The sequence below is a fragment of the Lissotriton helveticus genome, chromosome 9 (genome assembly GCF_964261635.1).
Source record: "Lissotriton helveticus chromosome 9, aLisHel1.1, whole genome shotgun sequence".
In the NCBI taxonomy this organism is placed as follows: domain Eukaryota; kingdom Metazoa; phylum Chordata; class Amphibia; order Caudata; family Salamandridae; genus Lissotriton; species Lissotriton helveticus.
The window spans coordinates 182,136,456-182,153,807 of record NC_136070.1 but is presented as its reverse complement, the minus strand read 5'-3'; the positions used below and the strand labels follow the sequence as shown (position 1 = coordinate 182,153,807).

Genomic DNA, 17,352 nt, shown 5'->3' with positions numbered 1-17,352 from the left:
TCCTGCTTGGCATATGCAGGCTCTTCAGTGGGACCTGAAGTTCCAGTGAGCGCAGCATCAGGAAATCTCTCTGACATGGGAAACGAGCTTTAATTGGGTCCACTGCAGACCCTTGTCTCCTTCCCAACCAGATTTGACAGTGGTGACTGATGCGTCACTCCTAAGATGGGGCAGCTATCTTGGCGAGGTGGAGATCTCCTGAGGAAACTGGACTCCAAAACTTACTGGAGATCTGGGCAATCTGACTGGCATTGAAAGCCTTTCTACCCTCCATCGAGGGAAGGCTAATACAGGCCTTCACTGACAACAAAGAAAATTCACTGAAAGTGGTGGTGTCGTCTCCGGTAGGCTGGTCTGATCATTATCTGATCAAATTTGATGTGACTGGTATTAAACAGAATGATTCTGGTAGGAAGGAGATAAGACGCGTCCTTAGCAGGGACTGGAAAGGTTTGATGAGGAAGGCTAGTTCTGCCTCTGTATTCCATTATGAAGGCTTGCTCGAGCCAGGAAAACATGTGGAGGACAACTATGCCACCTTTTGCTCATACATTAAGGATCACCTTGACCAGATTGCCCCTCAAAAAATGATTAAAAGAGATGGTAAACCTTCTGCGCCCTGGTACAACATTGCCTTGAAAATTTTAAAACTTGCATGTAGACAGGCAGAGCGGAAATGGAGGAGGGAGTACTCTATTATAGACAAATCTATCTGGAAAGAAAAGATCTGTAGCTATAAGAAAAGTATTGTCTCCACCAAAGCCGAGTACTTAGCAGATGCAATTTTGAAGGCCTCCAACAGTTCCAAAAGCGTTTTTTAAAGTATTTAATGATATAGCCAATCCGGCCTGTACAAAAAACAAGACCCCCAATACGCAGGAACTGTATGATAGTCTGGCTGCCTTCTTTGATAATAAGATTGATAGTATCATCAAGGGACTTGAAGTGAACAGTATGGCTGACAAGATTGTTGACCCTCCACTGGCTGGGCAGGAGGACCTGAGAGTGATGAGTGAGACCCCGCCCAGCTGCCTCGTTTGGACCATTTTGACATTCATTCCACTGAGGTGTTTGAACAAATTGCGCTTGGTGTTTCCTCTGGGTCACCTTTAGACCCTTTTCTACACAGGGTCTGGAAAGCGCATGGTGCCGAACTGTTCCCTCCTCTCAGACAGCTGTGCAATCAATCTTTGCACAGTGGGATAGTTCCCTCATGCTGGAAGCAAGCAATGGTCTCTCCCTTATTGAAAAAGCCCTCACTGGACCCAGCCTGTCTTAAAAACTACAGGCCCATTTCACTTCTTCCATACCCAGTGAAGATCATAGAGCGCCTTGTGAGTAGGGCACACTCCCAGTTCCTGGAGTATAATTATCTACTGGATGATGTCCAGTTTGGCTTTCGTCCAGGACATGGGACAGAGACTGCACTGCTGACCGTGTTGGACGATCTTTGTTTGCGTGCAGACAAGGGTCAGCATGCCATTTTGATCCTATTAGATCTGTGTGCCGCATTCGACACGGTCAACCATTTGGTCCTCTTGAAATGGCTGGAAGGAGTTGGGGTAGTTGGTCAGGCACTGAAATGGTTCCACTCATATTTATCTGACAGATGTCAGGCCGTGGCTCTCCACCCTTTTCAGTCAGAGTTTACTAAGGTCCACCATGATGTGCCGAAGGGCTCTGCGATAAGCCCTATTCTCTTTAATGTATAAATGCGCCCCTGATGGACATCATTAGATCTTTCGGCTTGGGGTGGTTAACTATGCTGATGATACTCAGCTGATTCTATCACTGGAGGGAGAACAGTCAACCAAAATGTTCATAACTGCATGCAGAATGTGGCTCAGTGGTTAAGAGACAATTCTCTGCAATTCAATGCAGATAAAACTGAAATTCTATGTATTAAGAGTGGGAGAGTGCCACCTCAGCTTCTGGACGATTTTTGGCCTATTCCTGCCCACCCCCCACTGTTCCATCTAAGTCAGTTCGCAATCTAGGGGTCTCATTTCATGAAAAGTTGACCTTGGAGACACACGTTAATAAAACTTGGGGGAACTGTTTCTCCCTTATTAGGGTTTTGAGGAAGATTCTCCCTCTGCTCAAACATGCCCCCTGCTAGTTAGGAGCGTGATTCTGAGCAGATTAGATTATTGTAATTCTCTTTTGTTGGAATCCCTAAGTTTATAACTGGTAGACTGCAGAGAATTCAGAACATGGCAGCTAAGTTGGCCCTGTCACGTCCTCGACGCTCTTCCTCCTCCCAGGCCCTTGTGGAGCTGCATTGGCTCCCCATAGTGCAGAGAATTTACTTTAAATCGCTCTGTGTTGTTTTTAAAGCGCTACATGGATCGGGCCCTATACCACTGCAGAGTAAATTCTGCTGGTATTCTCCTCCCCGCTGCCTTCGGTCCTCTTCAGCCTTCTTGGTGAAAATACCCCAGACCAGAAGAGCTAAGTTGGGGGGGTCAAGCTTTCAGTGTTGCTGCTGCAAGACTCTGGAATAAGCTGCCTCCAGAGCTGCGACAGATGAATGATTGTGAGAAAGTGGCTCTATATGTACTGGACCAAAGTAAGGTACAGTGTGTTAGAGACCACCAAGCCCAGAGGTATAACAGAGATGAAAGTCAGGGCTGACCTTACTCTCTAAAGTGGTAGCTTGGTCGAGCAGTAAGGCAGTACCAGAGGACAGTGTAAAGCATTTGTTGTACACCCTCAGTCAGCAAAAGGTTTCACACACTCAAGGACTGAACTCCAGGCCAATTGTTTTTATATCAAAAGATATAGTTGTTTTATTTTTAGAACCAACAGGTATCAAAAACATACTTTTCTCATTTATGAGTGATCTCAAGTAATTACTTTGCAGAAAGGAAATAACTTTGTAAACACAACAGGTACGGGGGTTGCAGTAGGCAACACAATTCTAAACACAATCTAACATTGAGCTCAGTGGATTTGTCTACAAAAAATGCGGTTGATTACTTTGTAAATTACTTTTGTAATTCCAAAGCTCGATCCTAGATTCAGTCCTGGGGTCTAAGCTGAAAACAGTTTAGTAAAAACGTTTAGGGTATTGCAATGATTTTTAAGGAATATAAAGGTATTTTAAAAGTTCACACTTCGAAACTTTTCAGTATAAATCTAGCAATGGTATCCAATGGGAGAAAATTCAGGTTACAGGTAAAGTGCGTTCTCCTTATTTTGTTATCCAGTACTGGGCTCCTAGGTCCAGCACTGGGATCTCTGCCTAAGACAGGTTAGTAATTACGTTTCAGTAGTGGGTACGATTTTTAAGGAATATTTTAGAGTTTCAAAACTTCACACTTAGAAGATTTTTCGAGTCAAACCAGTCAATGTTATCCTATGGCAAGAAAGTGAGTTATCGGTTTCCAGGTGAGTACTCGACTGGTGAAGTTAAGGTTCTGGGCATAGACTCAGTGGTCCCCCAGGGTCAGGTAGGTACAGTTGGTACACCCTCCTGGTCACTTGCTCAGGGCATGTGGGGAAGTAGAGTAGGGTACTAGTGGCACTTCCAGCAGCACTCGGGCAACTGGGTGCAGGGTGCTTTTGAGCCGACGGGCGCCCAATGTTATACAATGGAAAAGGTAAAAAGGGAACAAAGGCTGCAGACTCGGGGACGGTGATTCTTTAGGTGCGACCACCACTTCGAGAGGTAAGTTGGGATCTTAGAGAAGAGGTAGGTACCCCAAAGGAGGGCACAGGGGGTTGCAGGGAGCCGGGTGCACGAGTGTCTTTTGGTGTCGGGAATCTTACCCTCGGCTGGTAGCGGTTGGGGGGGGTCTCTGGTTCTGAGGCTGCAGGCGTCATCTGGTTCGTCAAGGAGGGTCTTTGGTCACTGGACTTCGGGTCCCAGTCGCCGGGGGGACGTCCTAGTGGTCTTGGTTCACTCGGGCACCGGCTGGGCTCGGCGGGTGCAGAGTGGGGTGGATTTGCGGTTCCTGGCTGGCACCAGGGGTGTTGCTGTTGGAGCAGAGCCTCTGCTCATGGGAGTCCCAGTCTCCAAGAGGGTCAAGGCAGGCAGGTCCTCTGGGGTTCTTGAGGTTGCTGCCCGCAGGAGACGCCGGGGTTAAGCAGGTACAAAAGGGGGTGGTGATGGACGGAGCATCTGAACCAGTCAAACACTCACACCCAGTCAAAAGATCTGGGTTTAATCCAGCACCGTTCTTTAGCCCACTCTGCCACCCAAGTTTAGACATGGCCATATGCAAATCAGTCTGACCCTGTGCCTCATGGGAACAGCTCAGCCCGAACTGCCAGGCCATGCCTTCCCTGGACCGGAAACAAGCTTCCTAGGACCGGTTTCTGGCATTTCAGCCGTCTTCACCAGGCTTGCTTGAATCCAGTGGCAAAGTGAGCAGGGGACTCACGTCTGAGCATACCCTGCCAACTTATGGCAAACAAAGAGGTACAAAGGGGGTGTGATGGACGGAGCATCTGAACCAATCAAACACTTTTACATTAAACCTCACACTGGCATCAGTGCAGGTTTAATGTGCTGAGCAGTTTGATACCAAACTTCTTAGTCTTCAGTGAAGCCATCATGGTGTTGTGGAGTTCGTAACGACGACCTCCCAGCACCATATACTCTTAAATGGCAGCACTGCACTTACAGTGCCCAGGAATGGCACTGGGTACTGTAGGGGCACAGGACTCATGCACCTGTGCCCACCCCACTGGCATAGGGCACCCAGCTAGAGGGGTGACTGATGTAGGCCAGGGCAGTGGGATTGTGGGCATGGCACACAGGGATGTGTGCCATGTCGACTCTCTGTTTAGTTCTGTACTTAGACACTCAGCCTGCTAAGGCAGTGTGTGGGTGTCAGGGTACAGGGCCCCTAAGGTTGGCACAATAAGTGCTGCAGCCCTTAGGGGGTCTTCTCTGGTCACCATGCCCTGGGAACCTAGGGTACCATTTACTAGGGGCTGATAGGTGGCCAGAGATGCCAATTGGGTTTTGTTTCAACACAGCTTTAGGGAAGGAACACAGGCCCTGGGCACCTGGTTGGCTGGAGCACATGGCACACCCAGTCAAAACACTTCAGCAGTTCAGCAAAAAGTAGGAGCATACCAATGCAAGAAAGATGGCACTTTCTCACAATGATCACTTACCCTTTCGCAAACAAATAAAAACTTGGCTATTTCCAATAACTTAACCTCTGTAATGAATGAGGGAAGCAGTAATGAACCAGTGTTCATTACTGCTTCCCTCTTTTAGCGCCAGGATGCCTGATGGGTTACAGTGCGCTGTACAAATTCTGTTTACAATTATAATTACAACAACACAGCTATGTGGTACTGCAACAAAAAGGGCGGGTGGGGTCTTGAACTGACACTTGTATTTATGAATTATGAACATCGTGTAAAAAATCAAGTTGTGTCAGATGTAATTGATATGCAAACGTTTTAAATGCTATATTGGTTATCATTGTATTGTAATGATTTAAGTGTAAAAAGTTATTATGGTGATGTAATAACCATAAAATAAGAAAACGCAAAAGGATAAGAGTACTGGATGCATATGTATAAAAAAATCCACTGATGTAACATAAATCTTGGTATGTTCAAAAACAATACGGGCAGTGCATATAGGCAGTTTCAGGTTCAATTGTCCCTGGATTTTTGTCATTTTATTACTCTAGAGGTAGACCGGCAGTTCCCTAGGCCTACATAGCACACTAGAAGTTGAGTAACAGTTCAAAACATTTGATTATATAAAACACACAGAGTAGGGAGTGCGCCCATCCTCATAACTATTTTAGCTTATATAGGCACCACACACCGCCACGCCGAGCCACATGACACCACCTGACACCACCTACCAGCGCACAGGGGTACCCCGCCTGAAAATATTTCCGGAGCCAGTCTGATGCCTGGGGATAATTCTACGGTTAGGAGTCTGTGGCTAGATTGTTTCTACCAGATAAGGAGTTATTAAAGATAAGTAACTTGTTCTTTGAATTCTCAATCCTTAATTCGATTTTCTAAAAAATTCTTCTATGTATTCTAAATGGGTGCCTTTCCTACTCTGAAAGCAGATCTCAAGAAGAAAACATTTATTTCACAATTTCGTTCCACAATTTCTACACACGTTCCAATGTTGTGCTAAACATTTTTCTGCACAGCTCCTTCTTAGGGCGACGTTGGGTTCTGTATTTTTAATTTGCTGTACCTGTCTAGGCTGGCCCCACTACTGTAATCTTCCACATTCAGTCACATGTACTGTACATTTTACTAACTTCCTGATGGCAAGGAGAGAGAAGACCACATGATCGACCCACGCAGACTGCCGACTGCAGTGTGATTGATAAGAACATGGGAACTGTTGCATGGTCATAATCAAGTGCGTTGGAAAAGCAGTGGGTAATGTTCCAGAACTAGATCGTGGGTGCCAGGGGCGGCTCCTCCGTTAAGGTGGAGGAGCATTGCCCCACTATTCTCAAAGCAGTGAAGAAAGGAAAACTAAAATGATAATAACTTTATTATCATTTTATTTATGGTAGTTGTGGGCTGGATTAGGGTGGGGTGGGGATCTGGGGTCGTAGGGGGAGAAGTGGTGAGCACTCTGTAAGTGTGCATGAATGTTTTACCTGCCGTCTTGGGACTGCTAAACATTCATGCACACTTTGCATGTTCCTCACACAGGCTGCATTACAGTCTGTGTGGAGAACATGCCCAGGCTCCCATTCCCTGTCTGAGCACTGAACCACGGCACTCAGACCAGTCACTGCGATGAATTGCAGCATTGTGATTGGCCTAGGGGAGGCTGAGTTTGCTTTCTTTCTGGGACGTCAGAAGGGAAGCATAGGAGATGCGACCAGCAGAAGAGGTAAGTGGGTTTTTTAATTTGTTTTTTCACCCCTCCTCCCCCTGCCACCCCCGTTTCCTGCCAGCCACCACTGCATGGGTTTAGATGAGCAGTCTAGGGTGATGAAGGCGTATTGGTCTCTGTGTTGAGATAGCAAACTGCTGAAGGAAAGACACAAATGTCAAAAAATTGCTTGCCAACAATGGAATTGGATTAGCAGAAGTGTCCTACAGATCATGATCAAGGAATTTTGGCTGTGCTGTCTTTGGGTCAGTCCTGAAAAGGACCAAAAGGGCTCAACCCTTTGATACCTATTCATGAGAGTTATGCTGCATTGGTAGAACATGCGGATAACGCAGATCATAGAACTAGAATACAGAAAATGTGTTGGAGGGAAGGAATTGGATGCTGGCATTGCCAGTCCAGTACATAAACCCCAAATTGCAATATGAGATCAAGGTATATTGGCAGTACTGCCTGTTGGCTCCATTTCACAAAAGCTTTATGTTCCAGTCTTGGTTTTTCTTTTGAAAGTCATTGTTTTAGGTGTGTTAGTACAGTTGAAATGAATCAGTACAACAACTTCCAGCATTCATTAGGTTGTTAAATTAAAATTGAGAACTGAAACAATATATCCTTGGTCACACCGATTCGTCTGGTAGATTTGTTCTTGCTTTAGATGAGTTGGACCGGCACGTCAAAAAATAATTATTTGTAAATGAAAATTAGAGGACTTCAAACTTAATATCTGTGAGAAATGAATCCAAGGGATAACATTAAGTAGCAGAGATGTTTTGTCCCCTCCATACAGGGGGTGGTAGTGCACATAACCGATCAGAAAGGTATTTTGTGGGTCTTCGTATGGTATTAGTGTGTGTCCTGTGTAACAGGTTTTAATATTGTGTGTTTATCATAGATATGCAAGAGGAAAGTTTCTGGATGGGAAGGTTTTGAAACAAATGTAGACATTTAGCTCAAAATAGCCATTTTGGTCAGAGCTATATGATGTTTTACAGTCAATGAGTGATACTGTGTCTAGACCAAAACCTTGCACCACTGTAGGCAGCTGCAGATGACTTTTGGGTGCATTTAAAAAGTTGTCATTTCGCCTACTTCCTCGATTATTGATGTTTTCTTTCTGTTTCGTTATAGTTGACCTCCCGCACTGTTGTTGAGATTAGGATAGTTGTTCCTCTTGTAAATATATATATCTTGTTTATTCATTGCTTTAAGTTAATTATTTCTCTTTATCTGTAGAAGAGCGGCACTTGATTTGTGGCACCCAGTGAGCTGTTGCTTATCATGAATCAAAACGCAACATTGAAGTGCTAGCAATGAGCCTCTCTAAGTTCCTATGATTTATTTTCAATAAGCAAGGTGATATAATACAGACAAGCTAACTGATAAAAGGTAAATAGTAGGAAGAGGAACGAGGGTTCCTCCAGAGTTGCTTATCAGTTTGTGCAGATGCAAAAATGCTAGAATAACTGCAGAGCTCATTAAATCCAAGCCATTACCCTTCATGAAAAGTTTCATGGGGCTTTCAGTAATCCTCTATGGTAGCTTCTCCACAGTTCCACTGATAATTCTGTCCCTATCATATCTGCCTCCTGCCAGCGCTCTGTGCAGGATGAAGCCCTTCAACCAGTGCTCCTATTTTGGCTTTGTCTGTGCTTTTTTTATTTCTGTCACAAGCCTTCACACAAGGTAGTGTCATCCCGCCATTTGGAATGAAGGAAAAACATTACAAGATGGCTGCTATGCATGTAATATTCGAAGGCTATCTTGGGGAAAGCAAAAATTGTCAAAGTCTTTAGACCGCTATCAAAGGTGAGACCTATATGCATTGCCAGTGCTTGTTTAGTCTTGTTAATACCAGTCAGTTAAGATTCCAGTCAAATAGAAGAACACTCAGTTTTAGGTCAAGGCACTGTTTGTGACAATTTACAGATAAATGCCGATTACGCAGTCATTCTTTCTGCCTCATGTGCTACTAGAACGAGTATAAAAATTGCCTGCGGCTCTAACAAAGTGATCATCCATCTGTTGCCTCTTCTGCCAAATGTATAATATGTTGATGTGTCCCTTCCCAAGAGACCCCTAAGGCTGGTTTATTTAAGCATTAAGAGTTAACAGTTGGAGGCTTGGTTTATTGAATTGACCCTAGACCTTACCTCCAACAGGCCTGCTCGCTAGGGACCAGAATTTCTCTGAACAGAGAAGCAGGGCTAGGTTTTTTATTTTGTCCTTTAGCGCCAAGACTTTACTTGATCAACAAGTTCCTTGCACCGCTCAGTGAGCGAGTATGCCTTTGGTCACTTTCGTCAAGCCCCAGGTTTCATCAGCTGATCTCACAGGCTGTGCTTGTGAGAGGTTTGGTTTGTAATCTAATGACCCCATGTTCTCATTCTCCTTGAGCACTCAAGTGAAGGCTTTACCTGTGTGTAAATATTATCATAGGGAAGGAGAAGATAAGTGAATCTTTTTTTGACAACCTCAGCTTCCAAATATAATTTTCTCAGGTAACCTAACACACTTTGAAACCCTTAGATATTGTTTAATTTCGCATTTCAGCTGTTCTCTTATGGCTTGATATCAGGGTTCCACTGGAAGTGCCCATGCACCCCAAGATTAGAAGGATGCTAAGCTGATATATCGTTCAAGGGTATCCCTGAGCTGCTCCCCAAGGCTAATACAGCCAGCTGTGTTGGTACTGACTCAAAGCTGCATCAACCAAGCAATTTGCAAAATACTTTGCTTGTGCTGGTGATGCTGCTGTTACCTTGGCAATGTCATGGCACAAGCATACACTTCGGTGAAGAATACTTGTGTGATCGGTTGTTTGAGACCTCTGAACATCTCGTGCCTTCTAGATCTGCCTAGTAGTACTAAAAGAACAGTGGTAGGTCGGCACTGTCATGCTGCGTGGGTTCCACATAACGGGAAGTTTAGGAATAGTGCGGTAATACCACACCCCACCCCATGGTTTATGGATTTCTAGGTGCACCATCACAAAGCTTTACAGCCTCCCTTATGAGGACCTGTGCATACAAGCTCTAATACAAATGGTCAGTGCGGCAGCAATGGAAATTAAACTGGTTAATTAAGTGACAGCTTACCATGAATCCATGAGTAGGGTGCCTGAAGGGAGCAGTGCATGTCAAAGTACCTCACTGTGGCTAATCTCGTGCTGATACTCTTTAGTCACCATGCGCCTCACTACTGTCTGTCTGCGCTGTAGACTTGAAGAAACAGTTTGAGTGCGGTGACGGGTACCAGGGATTGGCCCCGTAGGTGATGCTGAGGCCTGCAGGTACATGTGGCTTTCATGCAAATGTTTGTTTTCCCTTGAAAGAGATTACTTGTGCCACATGTTACAAGTTGAACTCCCATTGATCTTCAGTAGAGGGTGTATCTCAAACAGCACAAGTGCCCCTACAGTGGGTAACTTGTAGCTTTTTAGGTCTCGCTATTATATCCCGCAGGGATTAACAGCGAGTATATAGTAGGCGAAACAAACTCTTGACCAAGCGTGGATTACGTGCAGTTCATGTGGTCCAGCCGTGTGAGACGCGCGTGCACGTCAAACCCATCAGCCTCCCATCTGACTCCAATGGAATGCGCTCCCCAGCTGCTCCCCCGCCATATGCTCGTTCCCTCCCACTCGCTCGCTCCCCTGCTCTCCCCCCCCCCCCACAGCAATGGCAAAAGCTTGTTTGTTTAGAAACACGGCATCCGCAACCGGTTTCAGAAGCCGTCATTCACCATATGCAGTGGCCACATGATGCGCTCAACAATGTGTACATTTTGTTGCACAACCGCCATTCTAGGTTGCAGCAATTTCATGTTAACATCGATTGAATGTAATGCTTTTCAAAACCCAGTCATCAAGCAAACGTGTTCTCTCTGTTTTTTCTACATATTTTCTGATCGGTGTCAGTAGAGAGTGTCTCTCTAACAGCACAAGTGCCCATACAGTGGGTAACGTGTAGCTTTTTAGGTTTCGCTATTATATCCCGCAGGGATTAATAGCGAGTATATAGTAGGCGAAACAAACTCTTGACCAAGCGTGGATTACGTGCAGTTCATGTGATCCAGCCGTGTGAGACGCGCGTGCACGTCAAACCCATCAGCCTCCCATCTGACTCCAATGGAATGCGTTCCCAAGCTGCTCCCCCGCCGCTCGCCATATGCTCGTTCCCTCCCACGCGCTCGCTCCCCTGCTCCCCCCCCCCCACCCCCCCCCCCACAGCAATGCCAAGAGCTTGTTTGTTTAGAAATACGGCGTCCGCAACCGGTTTCAGAAGCCGTCATTCACCATATGCGGTGGCCACATGATGCGCTCAACAGTGTGTACATTTTGTTGCACAACCGCCATTCTAGGTTGCAGCAATTTCATGTTAACATCGATTGAATGTAATGCTTTTCAAAACCCAGTCATCAAGCAAACGTGTTCACTCTGTTTTTTCTATCTGTTTTTTCTACATATTTTCTGATCTGTGTTTGTAACATGAAGATATGCCCGTGGATAGCTTTAGAATAGATGCAAAACTCCCATCTGACTCCAATGTAAAATGAATGTTTCCATCATGTGGAAACTTCACTATTTCTTGCTTTGTGAAGCCGCACAAAAGTGTGTTTGTCAATATAGTCTTATAGTCCCAACGAGGCATCCATACCCCAAGGAAGAGCACACATCGTGGCAGGGTGTTAAAATTTTTTCAACTGCCGTTTCTTACATTTGGTATGAGCTACACTTAAACACCCTCATGAATATTTTATCTGGGCCACAAGATGTATTTACTTTTCATTTTTGAATGTCCCCTTTTAATTCTCTCACTGTTACTGGTTTGGTTATCTGGCGCTACGGACTTTTAATGATTACCTTCAAGGAATTAAACCTTCGGGGCCTTTTTCTGCCCCTTTGTGAGACTTGCTGTCGAAATTTGTTTGGAGGCCGATCCATAGTAGACCGTTATAGACAGCGAGAGCGAGAATTCGTTTTAGGCATCCCACAGAAGCCCCAAAGGGAGATGTTGTTGCTGTTGCTGCAAAATGTATCGGAACCATTTTTGCATGCCACGTGTCATATTTTTTTAAATTCCGTTTTGTTAATTTTTATTATTTCAGTGTAATAAGTTATTTACAATCCAGTGTTAACTCAGTCCATGCATTTTAGGCTGGACTGCTTTCTAAGTTTTGTGTTGCTTTCCAAATACATATATTCTGCTGAGCCAAAAACATCAAAGCGACCGGCCACTTTGAGTCCATTTGCCACCAGCCACTTCACGCTCTCCGCAGGTCATAAACAGGACCATCTGCTGGTGAATGCTGGCATGCTTGCCCAGCCCCCTCCCAGCGCTCGTGGCACATGCATTCTTTTGTGTCTCATTTGGTGCTCAGCTTCAACCAGTGCCCGACATTGCACCCCAGTTCTACGCTCCTCACATGTATCGCCCTCAGCTTCAACCAGTGCCCGACATCGTACCCCAGTTCTACGCTCCTCACATGTATCGCCTTGTCCCACCGGAGCTCTCTTTACCACCACTGCATGGCCCCAGCCCCTCTGAAACCCTTTAATACCTTTTCCACCTTCTCACAACCCCTTCGAGCACTGTTATCTTAACATTTGTGTTTCTGTCTTATGATGCCTGCCCTGCCACCATTTACATCGGACCCTCACACACCCTCACACCCTCTCATCCTCACACAACCTCACACCCTCACCCACCCTCACACCTCACCATCACACCCTCTCACCCACCATCACACCCTCTCACCCACCCTCACACACTCACACCCTCTCACCCTCACACACCCTCACACCCCCTCACACCCTCTCACTCACCCCCACACCCTCACACCCACCCTCACACCCTCACTCACCCTCACTCACACCTCCTCACCTCACACAACCTCACACCTCCTCACCTCACACAACCTCACACCATCACACCCTCTCACCCACCCTCACACCCTCTCACCCACCCTCACACCCTCTCACCCACCCTCACACCCTCTCACCCACCCTCACACCCTCTCACCCACCCTCACACCCTCTCACCCACCCTCACACCCTCTCACCCCACACACTCTCACCCTCACACACCTTCATACCCTCTCACCCTCTCACCCTCTCACCCTCACACACCCTCACTCACCCTCACTCACCCTCACTCACACCTCCTCACCTCACACAACCTCACACCCTCACCCTCACACACCCTCACTCACCCTCACACCCCCTCACCCCGCTCACCCTCACTCACCCTCACACCCTCTCACCCTCACACACCCTCTCACCCTCACACACCCTCTCACCCTCACACACCCTCACACCCCCTCACCACCTCTCACCCTCACACATGCTCACACCCCCTCACACACGCTCACACCCCCTCACACACGCTCACACCCCCTCATACCATCACAACCTCACTCTCCCTCACAACCTCACTCTCCCTCACTACCTCACTCTCTCTCACTACCTCACTCTCTCTCACTACCTCACTCTCTCTCACCACCTCACTCTCTCTCACTACCTCTCTCTCTCACTACCTCACTATCTCTATCTACCTCACTAACTCTCTCTCTCACTACCTCACAACCTCACTCTCCCTCACTACCTCTCTCTCTCTCTCCCTCTCTCTCTCTCTCTCTCTCTCTCTCTCACTACTATGAGATAGAGAGAGACTCTATCTCGTTCGGCCTACCTCACTCTATCGCACTACCTCACTCTCTCTCTATCTCACTACCTCACTCACACTACCTCACTCTCGCTCTATCACTACCTCACTCTCTCTCTCTCTCTCTCACTACCTCATTCACTCTCTTTATCTCACTGCCTCACTACCTCACTCTCTCTGTATCTCACTACCTCACTAGCTCACTCTCTCACTATCTCATTACCTCACTCTCTCTATCTCACTACCTCACTCTCGCTCGATCGGCCTACCTCATTCTCTCTCACCCTCACTACCTCAATCTCTCTATCTCACTACCTCAATACCTCACTCTCTCTCTATCTATCACTACCTCACTCTCTCTCTACTCACTACCTCACTCTCTCTCTCACACCCACTCTCTCACACACTCGCTCTCTCACACACACACTCTCTCTCTCTCACTCTCTCTCTCACTCTCTCTCTCACACTCTCTCACACACTCTCTCTCACACACTCTCTCTCACACACTCTCTCTCACACACTCTCTCTCACACACTCTCTCTCACACACTCTCTCTCACACACTCTCTCTCACACACTCTCTCTCTCACACACTCTCTCTCTCACACACTCTCTCTCACACACACACTCTCACACACTCTCTCTCTCACACACTCTCTCACACACAGTCTCTCTCTCTATCTATCGCCCTCACTCTGTCTCACCCCCACAACATCACTATGCGCTACCACAGCATCACTGAACGCCACAGCATCACTTGTCCCCACCACAACATCACTCAGCGCCACTACAGTATCAATCTGTGCAAACATTCAACAACTGGTTCAAATATGTTCTCTCAATGTTTCAAGCTTTATTACAAATGTTACAAAAAAATGTTGATATTTCACTTCTGTTCTTATATTTTAGTCACGATAAAATACACTGAACATAATCTTCACAAAAGTTATTTACAAAAGTTTAAGCTATTGCCATTATAAATTACAATAACTTTTAGTTAAGTATAAATTTTTTTTTAAAACATTATTTGTAAAATCAATACTTCTAAGTCACGTAAATACAAAACATGTGGCATTAAAAATGCTATAGGTGTCACATTGTCAAAAAATAAAAGTATTAGCATTGTAAATGAAAAAGCTATTCATTTCACAATTTTCAAAAATAACACATAAATAACAAATTTGTCATGGACAGGACAAATAACTCAAACTTTCCTAATGAGAGACCTATTGCATGCAAATGCTTGTTTGATGATTGTGGCCACTGGACTCTCAGCAGTCACACTGCGAAACAGTCAGAGTTTGGAAAATAAAGGTTTTAAAAATTATACACCAAATGTTTGAAGATGGGTGTTTACTGCTGTGGTGGATGGGAGTGAACTCTTGTTGGAATTTGGTTATGTTGGGGATAGTTTGGACCTGTGGTCTCTGGTTGTTCCGGTTCCCTGTTGTACACTGTTTTGTGTCGAAAATGATGAAGATCAATTATCAATTAATTGTTTGCTATTTTTCTAGGTATTTCCTCGGAGGTGTACTTGGCTGTATGTTATCAATAACACATTGATGTCACTGTCTGGTATGTATTCATATTATACAGCATATAAAATGCGAGATTAAATAGAAGTAGTTTATGGAAAAAGCATTCTGCAGGCTTACTTGTTTTAAAACCACGTATAAAATATCACACGAAGACTGTAACGCAGTGAACATTAAAAAGGCAGTTCTTGCATTTAATGGGAGTGAAATATTTTACAGCTGGGCATAAACTCTACTCATTTTACTGGGTGCATTTTTCTGTTGGTTACTGTGAACACCTTATGACAAGAGACCACAGAGGTGTAAACTACACTTTGAGTTTCATGTTAGGCCTTTGTGACCCATGCAGAAATGTTTTCAACAGAGGGATGAGCTAGCTGAAGGAAGTGACCCCGTCACAAAGGCAAGGCTTTGTCTGTCCCTAGTTTAAAGTCTCATGGTGGAAACTTCCTCCTTTATAAACCTACCGGATTTTGAAAATAAATACTAACGTTTAATTATTCTTTTTATGTTTAAAATTTCTTTATTGAATTTCTGCATTCAACAAATACACTCACCACAAAGACGAAATATGCATTATTACATCCCACCACATGGCAGAAGCGGTAAAACTATTATCTACAAAACCCCAACATCTTTCCCCTCCCCAAAAAGCCCTCCCCTATATGTATAGCGGCCAGGCCTGTTATGCCGTATCTTGAGGGACTGTCTGCATCTGGTCAGTAAGGCGCAGTAGTGTCAAATATTTAGGGCAAGTGAGTTCTTTGAATTCAGAGCATAGTGGCGATAAAAAGGATTTCCCAACGGCAGGGAATGAAGCACTCTTACTGATAAGTGAAATGGAGATCTGCTCCATGCCAAGAATGTACCACAGTCGATGCAACCATCACGTATGGGTGGGCAGACGGCTAGTTCCCCAATGTGCCAGGATGTTTTGGATAGACTCCCCCAGGGCCAGTGCTATTTGGCGACCCCTGCGTGGTTTGAGAGGGAACATGAGAGTGTTCGGTAAACCTAAGAGAAGGTATGCTGGGAACCGGGGCAGTTCAGTGTCAAAGTGAGTATCTATCTCCTGAAGTACCTGCACCCAGTAGGGCTTTAATGAGGGCAATCCCACAGTATGTGGGTTCAAAGTGCCAGGTATACCGCATCCGCGCCAGCACAAGGGGTCTTTTGTTGGGTTGCATTTGTGGAGTCTGACAGGAGTGAAGAACCAATAAGTTATATTAGTAGGTGTCCCTACACTAGCCAATTTACGCGCATTATGCTTAGCTCTGTAATAAATGTCCTCCCATTCTCGCTGGGTAAGTGTATGTTCTAATTCTAGTTCCCATCTCTTTCGGCTCGGCGACTTTTGAGGTGTTGGGGGACTGTCTTATTAAGCAATATAACTGCGATATGAGGTGGGGGTTGTTAGCTTTGGACAATAGCCACGTCTCAAATGTGGTAAGGTGGTGTGCATGACCCAGTGTTTATTTGTTGGTAGTGAGATCGTTCTGATTCGGGGAGGCCCTGTTGGTTTCGGAGATCTTCAAAATAAAGCGGGCCCTCTTTATCAAAGAGGTGTCCGATCGATCTGCTTCCCTCCCATGTCCATCATGTTAAGGCCTTTGTGTCCATCCCCGGGGAGAAGGAAGTGTTTTCAACAATGGAAGTCAAGGGGGAAGGGAAGGTGGTGGGGTTCCTTTTCACCGCTATTTTATCCCAAGCCTTAAGAGGAGCTCGCGTTACAAACCAGAGATAAAGATTCTTATGCCTGGCCATCTTTGGCAGGTGAGGAATTTGCCATAGTGACCGCCCTGCCAGCAACCTGTCTATGTGAAGCCAATGCTTTTCGGACTCCGAGCGTGACCATTCCACGAACAGCTTGATCTGGGCCGCCCAATAATAGTCCTGGAGGTTTGGATACCAAGACCCCCTTCCCCCGGGGCCTATAGCTTAAGTCGCGCTGCATTCTATGTCTCTTGCCCTGCCAGATAAAGGATTCTATCTCCTGCTGAAGTTTACGTATAGTTCCCGCGGGTGGTTCCAGTGAAAGGTCTGAAAGAGGAATAATATCTTCGGCAAAATAGACATTTTAATAGACCCTATCCGGCCGAGTCAAGACAGCGCATGTGGTCTCCATCGGTGCAGGTCATTCCTGACCTGGCGAAGCAAAGCGGTGTTGTTTAGCATTGTGGTGTAGTGTAATGACACAGAAGTTGTATCCCTAAGTAGGGGATTGCTACTGGGGCCCATTAAATGGGGTGTGCGTTTCTCAAAGAGTTAAGTGTAGTGGGTTTCAAGGTAAGGTTGAGAGCATGTGATTT

At 45.7% G+C, this 17,352-nt stretch overlaps 1 protein-coding gene across 1 annotated transcript in view; it reads left to right on the top strand.

Annotated features, from left to right (window-relative positions):
- MAP4K5 (mitogen-activated protein kinase kinase kinase kinase 5) overlaps positions 1-17,352 on the top strand; it is a 686,515-nt gene that overhangs the window by 431,051 nt on the left and 238,112 nt on the right. Inside the window, exon 23 of the mRNA XM_078659722.1 lies at positions 15,023-15,083. Coding sequence (XP_078515848.1) covers positions 15,023-15,083 — 61 coding nt within the window. The remainder of the gene's footprint in view (positions 1-15,022; positions 15,084-17,352) is intronic.